Below are 6,638 nucleotides of genomic sequence, written 5' to 3'. Positions count from 1 at the left end.
GCATGGGAGAAATTGGTGCTGGAGCCGAGTACGAACATGGTGGCTCGTTTCATTTGCAAAGAAAACATAGATCCGAAACCTACTGCATATGAACAATTAGTATGATCAATTATGTACGTTCGTGCATATGAACAATTAGTATGATCAGCAAAATTTTGAAGTTCTACTGATATACTGAGTTAAAATTCATGGCAGTACATTTAGTGTGATAGGATTAATATTCAATGCTTTGATCAACGAAATACATATGTAATCCAATTTATACAAATTTAAACTCATGTCTGTTCGATTGGCATTATCAACAAGAAATATATATAATCCTATTTGCGTCTAGTTAAACTTGCCGATTCATTTAGTACGATCAACAAAAGAAGTAATCCTTACTCAAACTAAATTAATACTCACTTCCATACGAGTATGATCAACGAAGGACGTAATCCGTACTCAAACTAAATTAATACATACTTTAATATTATGCTTCTACATATGTATGAACAAAATTTATTATCTCTACTTATACAAATTAAACTAGTGTTTGAACAGTTAATATAAATTACTAAAATTGTCAAAATTACAAATTTTGTTCATGCATATGTAGAAGCATCATATGGAAGTAAGTATAAATTTATTTTGAGCATGGATTACCTCCTTCATTGATCATACTCATATGGAAGTGAGTATAAATTTAGTTTGAGTAGTATAGAGCGGAAATCACTAGAAAATCCTATCCAACTATTACAAAAATTGGAGTAAGCAAGAATATTCAATGCTTTGATCAACGAAATATATATGTAATCCCATTTATACTAATTAAAACTCATGCCCGTGCGATTAGCATGATCTACAATAAATATATTTAATCCTATTTGCAGCTAGTTAAAAGTTGCCGATACATTTAGTACGATCAACAAAAGATGTAATCCCTACTTGTTATAATTTGTAGCCTAATGACTTATTAAAAGGCCGACCTTGGCAACCCAATTACCTGACCCACTTGGCGGCCCACAACCGACCCGATAACCCGACCCATCCAATCTACCTACTTATATCACACCCCTAGCCCTAAATCTCAGTTTCCCTCTTATTTGTGCTTTTACTAACAAAATATATATGTACCTTCTTGCATATGAACAATTAGTATGATCAACAAAATTATGTAGTTCTACTTATATAATGAGTTAAAATTCATGGCGGTAGAATTAGTATGAGAGCAAGAATATTCAATGCTTTGATCAACGAAATATATATGTAATCCCATTTATACTAATTAAAACTCATGCCCGTGCGATTAGCATGATCTACAATAAATATATTTAATCCTATTTGCAGCTAGTTAAAAGTTGCCGATACATTTAGTACGATCAACAAAAGATGTAATCCCTACTTGTTATAATTTGTAGCCTATTGACTTATTAAAAGGCGGATCTTGGCAGCCCAATTACCTGACCCACTTGGCGGCCCACAACCGACCCGATAACCCGACCCATCCAATCTACCTACTTATATCACACCCCTAGCCCTAAATCTCAGTTTCCCTCTTATTTGTTTTTTCTGCGCTCCCTACATTCTCTCCTCTCCGAATCCTCACTGTGATTTTCTACCTTCTGTTCTCCGAGAGCCATGGCCATTTTCATAAACCACTCTAATGGTTTAGGAAAGCCACCAAGGTTTTCCTTTTCACACCTGTTTTCACCCCTTTAAATAGGGGATTCTCCCTTTCAGGTAAAACATGAATCAAACTGTTTATCTCCTTCACCATTCTCCAAGTTCTTTGTGAAATATTTTGTAGGGGTCTCTATGACCGTGTGATATTGAGATCTGAGTAATCAGAGTTGTGGTCGGGTTCTTGGTTTGTGGAGTTACCGTGAGTCGGTTCATTGTGGAAACAGTGCCTTGTGACCGTATTCCTTTATCGAGATATTGGATCTGGCTGCTTTAAGCATGTTAATCACTATACTGTTGATTTAATTATTTCATTATTTCTTTCATTTGTTTTTATCATTTAAGTTGTATATTGGCCTGTAATAATCGTATGGTGTTTCGTACTCCAATTTTTGTAATAGTTGGATAGGATTTTCTAGTGATTTCCGCTCTATACTACTCAAACTAAATTTATACTCACTTCCATATGAGTATGATCAATGAAGGAGGTAATCCATACTCAAAATAAATTTATACTTACTTCCATATGATGCTTCTACATATGCATGAACAAAATTTATAATTTTGACAATTTTAGTAATTTATATTAACTGTTCAAACACTAGTTTAATTTGTATAAGTAGAGATAATAAATTTTGTTCGTACATATGTAGAAGCATCATATGGAAGTAAGTATTAATTTAGTTTGAGTACGGATTATATCCTTCGTTGATCATACTCATATGGAGGTGAGTATTTGATTCGTTTGAGTAGGAATTACATCTTTAATTGATCGTACTAAATGTATCGAAAAGTTTTAACTAGTCGCAAATAGGAATATGTATATTTCTTTTTGATGTGCACAGGGATAAAGTAAATCAAATTATTCGTGATTGCATTTGAGATAGATGAATAAATGTATAATGTGAATATATTAATATAAGATGACTAACAGGAATTGTGATCGCATGTTACCATTTATGATATCCATAAGAGCATATTAATCATTGCTATATTCCTGAATATTAACGAGGAATAAGTTGTGTGATTAATTCCTGTAACATATAATGAAGAATTCATGTAAAATAATTCAGGAAACTAAATTACAACTGCATACAATAGCGTTATTACAAAACTAAAACAAAATAAACCAAAATAAATGGATCAATCAGTAACATCAACGGATGGATACTGCAACTTAATTGCTTTCATATAAATCATGGACCACAAAATGTCCAAATACATGAATCAATTGCATATAGTAATAATTACAAGAATAGTATAATTAACATTCAGAATTTGTTCCAATTAAATTTCAGTAAATCTAAATAAGAGATAAAATCTGTAGAACACATTTATTAACGTTAAATTAATATCGATTTTGTCATTATAATATATCTTTTTTTCATATATAGTAGGACAAATTAATAATGAGGATACTTTTTGAGATTCACAATTCAATTTTGTAAACTCACTTGACTTTACTCAAAAGCAAATCCTACGTAAGATATGGATAATCACTACGTACTTTGTCATTATCTTTTAATTTCTCATAATTTTTTTCTCATTCAATATCGTAAAATTACTCATTATACATCCTAAGAATAATTTTTTACAAAAAATAATTATCGATGGATTTATTGCATCTCTTATGCTACCTGCACGGTGTAGATTTTGACATCTTAATTATGATTAGTATTTGTATTATCTTTTTACGGCAGCTTCGCAATAATTAATGATTCTTTTCCTATTCCGTAAATACAGTAAAAAATACTGTAATTTGGACAGAGCCTTACTCATGATTTATTTGAATTGTTATATAGTAAGTGGATAGGGATAGGGGTGTAGTTATTACCATGAATGGCTTGATTTGTTCTACATTATGTGTACGTATGTGTGTATAAATACCCCGCTACATATCCTATGTTTCTTCATGTTTCAAACAATTGTCCAGGTAATTTCTTTCACATCAATGAAACTTGTTCGTGATTCTCTCTAGAGCACACAAATGTTTGAAGTTTTTCGTCAAACAAATCGTTTTGAAGAAGAGAAATTAATCCAAGAGTTGAGAAGGGCTTGTCACTCTATGATAGATAGAAATTCTAAAATAGTAGATTGTATTTGGTACAAGTTTTGTTTTAGAGTATTCTAACATGTGTCCTTTTTCTTTTTTTATTTGTGTGATGAAATTGACAGGTGTTACAAAAAGTAAAAGTAATTACCAATTAAAATGTCGATCTCCGCTTGGAAGCCAGCACAATCTAGCATGACAATCTTTTCAGTTCGGGGCATGATGAACAAGCACCAAGGGAAGGATAAGGTGGTGGTGGTATTGGGTGCCACTGGCACAGGCAAATCGCGCCTGGCGATAGACCTGACCACCCGTTTCGGGGCAGAGGTCATCAACTCGGACAAAATTCAGGTCTACAAGGGCCTTGACATAGTAACCAATAAGGTGAGCAATGAGGAATGCCACGGCGTGCCGCACCATTTGCTTGGAATCATTGATCCCGAGGTGGATTTCACTGTACATGATTTTGTGCATCATGCATTGCTGGCTGCTCATGCCATCGTACAAAAGAATCGGTTGCCAATCATTGCTGGAGGGTCCAATTCCTTCATACAGGCACTTGTCACTGACAACACTGAGTTTTCCTCCATGTACGAGTGTTGCTTTCTCTGGATGGACGTGGCGAACCCGGTCTTGCACTCGTACGTGTCGAAAAGGGCTGATCAGATGGTGGATAGCGGGTTGGTGGAGGAGGGCAAGGCATTTTTTGACCCAAAAATTCGTGACTATGATTATGGGATTAGGCGTGCCATCGGGGTCCCCGAGACGGATGAATTCTTCAGGAGTGAGGGTCTAGTCGATGGTGAAACTAGGGCTAAGCTTCTTAAGGAGGCTATAGATGAAATTAAGATGAATACTTGCAAATTAGCTTGCCGTCAAGTTGAAAAGATCTTGAGGATGAGGGAGGAATTTGGGTGGCAGATCTATCGGTTAAACGCCACAGAGGTATTCCTTCGATGTTGTGGAGATGCCAATGATGCATGGGTCTTTCATTCCTACGTGTCAAAAAGGATTGATCAGATTGTGGATAGCGGGTTGGTGGAGGAGGGTAAGGCTTTTATGACCCAAAAATTCGTGACTATGATTATGGGATTAGGCATGCCATTGGGGTCCCCGAGATGGATGATTCTACTGATATACTGAGTTAAAATTCATGGCAGTACATTTAGTGTGATAGCATTAATATTCAATGCTTTGATCAACGAAATACATATGTAATCCAATTTATACAAATTTAAACTCATGTCTGTTCGATTGGCATTATCAACAAGAAATATATATAATCCTATTTGCGTCTAGTTAAACTTGCCGATTCATTTAGTACGATCAACAAAAGAAGTAATCCTTACTCAAACTAAATTAATACTCACTTGCATATGAGTATGATCAACGAAGGACGTAATCCGTACTCAAACTAAATTAATACATACTTTAATATTATGCTTCTACATATGTATGAACAAAATTTATTGTCTCTACTTATACCAATTAAACTAGTGTTCGAGCAGTTAGTGTGATTATTAAAATGTTAAATCCTACTAATTTGTATAGGTATAAAAATACAGTTTCTGTCTTGTAATTTATGACGGGCTGTCATTTTTTGTCCTACAGAAGTTATGATAATTAGTTTTTACAAGACTAAAATTATAAAAATTATAGAATTAATAGAATTAAAATTACTAAAATAATTAGTGTTATCAATAAAATATAAGTAAAAATACTATGGGTGAGTAGGTGGATATATATGTACACATATATATCTGGAGTTCTTGAAGAAAGTTGAAAATTAAATCAAATTATTCGCAATTGCACTTGAGGTTGATGTATAAATTTGTAATACGGATATATTAGTATAATATGACTAACACAAAATGTGATTGCATGTTAATTTTTATGATATCTATAAAAGCGTATTAATCATCTCTATATTGTTGAATATGAACGAGGAATAAGATTTGTGATTAATTCTTGTAACATTTATCTAAGTTAATAAAACTCATATACGTATATTTATGGTGCTTCCATCAATGAAATATTTAGTCCTAGTTACCAAATTAAACATTATTTATAGAATTATTTTGAAATATAATCCTACTCATATCAATTTAAAGCTCATGTCAGTACAATTAATATGTCAAGAAAAGTTGCAAATTGTCTTAATTATAAATGTGAATATATTAATGATGTTTGTATCAATAAAGTATAATATAGTCTTGTGCGAACGTATTTATACCAAGTAAAAATTCATGTTCCGTGTATTTATTATGACCATCAAGTGAAAAATCGTGTACGTGCAATTACTGTGGTGTACCAAAGAACTTATTATGTTGGTCCAGTCTAAAACCAATGTCCGTACAATTAGTTTACAAGCATAATGTGATGCTTTTACTAACAAAATATATATGTACCTTCTTGCATATGATCAACGAAATTATGTAGTTCTACTTATATACTGAGTTAAAATTCATGGCGGTAGAATTAGTATGAAAGCAAGAATATTCAATGCTTTGATCAACGAAATATATATGTAATCCCATTTATACTAATTAAAACTCATGCCCGTGCGATTAGCATGATCGACAATAAATATATTTAATCCTATTTGCAGCTAGTTATAAGTTGCCGAGACATTTAGTACGATCAACAAAAGATGTAATCCCTACTTGTTATGATTTGTAGCCTAATGACTTATTAAAAGGCCGACATTGGCAGCCCAATTACCTAACCCACTTAGCAGCCCAGAACCGACCCGGTAACCCGACGCATCCAATCTACCTACTTATATCACATCCCTAGCCCTAAATCTCAATTTCCCTCTTATTTGTTTTTTCTGCGCTGTCTTCTTCCTCTCCTCTCCGAATCCTCCTTATGATTTTCTGCCTTCTGTTCTCCGAGAGCAATGGCCATTTTCATAAACCACTCTAAT

At 33.4% G+C, this 6,638-nt stretch overlaps 2 protein-coding genes across 2 annotated transcripts in view; both read left to right on the top strand.

The window, feature by feature from the left end:
• The window catches only part of LOC105180050 (adenylate isopentenyltransferase 3, chloroplastic-like), an 837-nt gene extending 732 nt beyond the window's left edge, over positions 1–105 (top strand). The window contains exon 1 of the mRNA XM_011103712.2: positions 1–105. This exon is cut by the window's left edge and continues 732 nt beyond it. Coding sequence (XP_011102014.2) covers positions 1–105 — 105 coding nt within the window.
• Positions 106–3,934: 3,829 nt separating this feature from the next.
• On the top strand, positions 3,935–4,855 carry LOC105180048 (adenylate isopentenyltransferase 5, chloroplastic-like). The gene has a single exon (XM_011103711.1). The coding sequence runs from the start codon at positions 3,935–3,937 to the stop codon at positions 4,853–4,855; it is 921 nt and encodes a 306-aa protein (XP_011102013.1).
• Positions 4,856–6,638: the final 1,783 nt, after the last annotated feature.

The sequence above is a fragment of the Sesamum indicum genome, unplaced genomic scaffold (genome assembly GCF_000512975.1).
Source record: "Sesamum indicum cultivar Zhongzhi No. 13 unplaced genomic scaffold, S_indicum_v1.0 scaffold00301, whole genome shotgun sequence".
NCBI classification, from domain to species: Eukaryota; Viridiplantae; Streptophyta; class Magnoliopsida; order Lamiales; family Pedaliaceae; genus Sesamum; species Sesamum indicum.
Note: the sequence above shows the minus strand (reverse complement) of the source record. Positions and strands in the feature narration are given on the sequence as shown.

Excerpts from the sequence above, each read along its gene's own strand:
- LOC105180048 (XM_011103711.1), top strand. The coding sequence starts at position 3,935 with ATGAACAAGCACCAAGGGAAGGATAAGGTGGTGGTGGTATTGGGTGCC.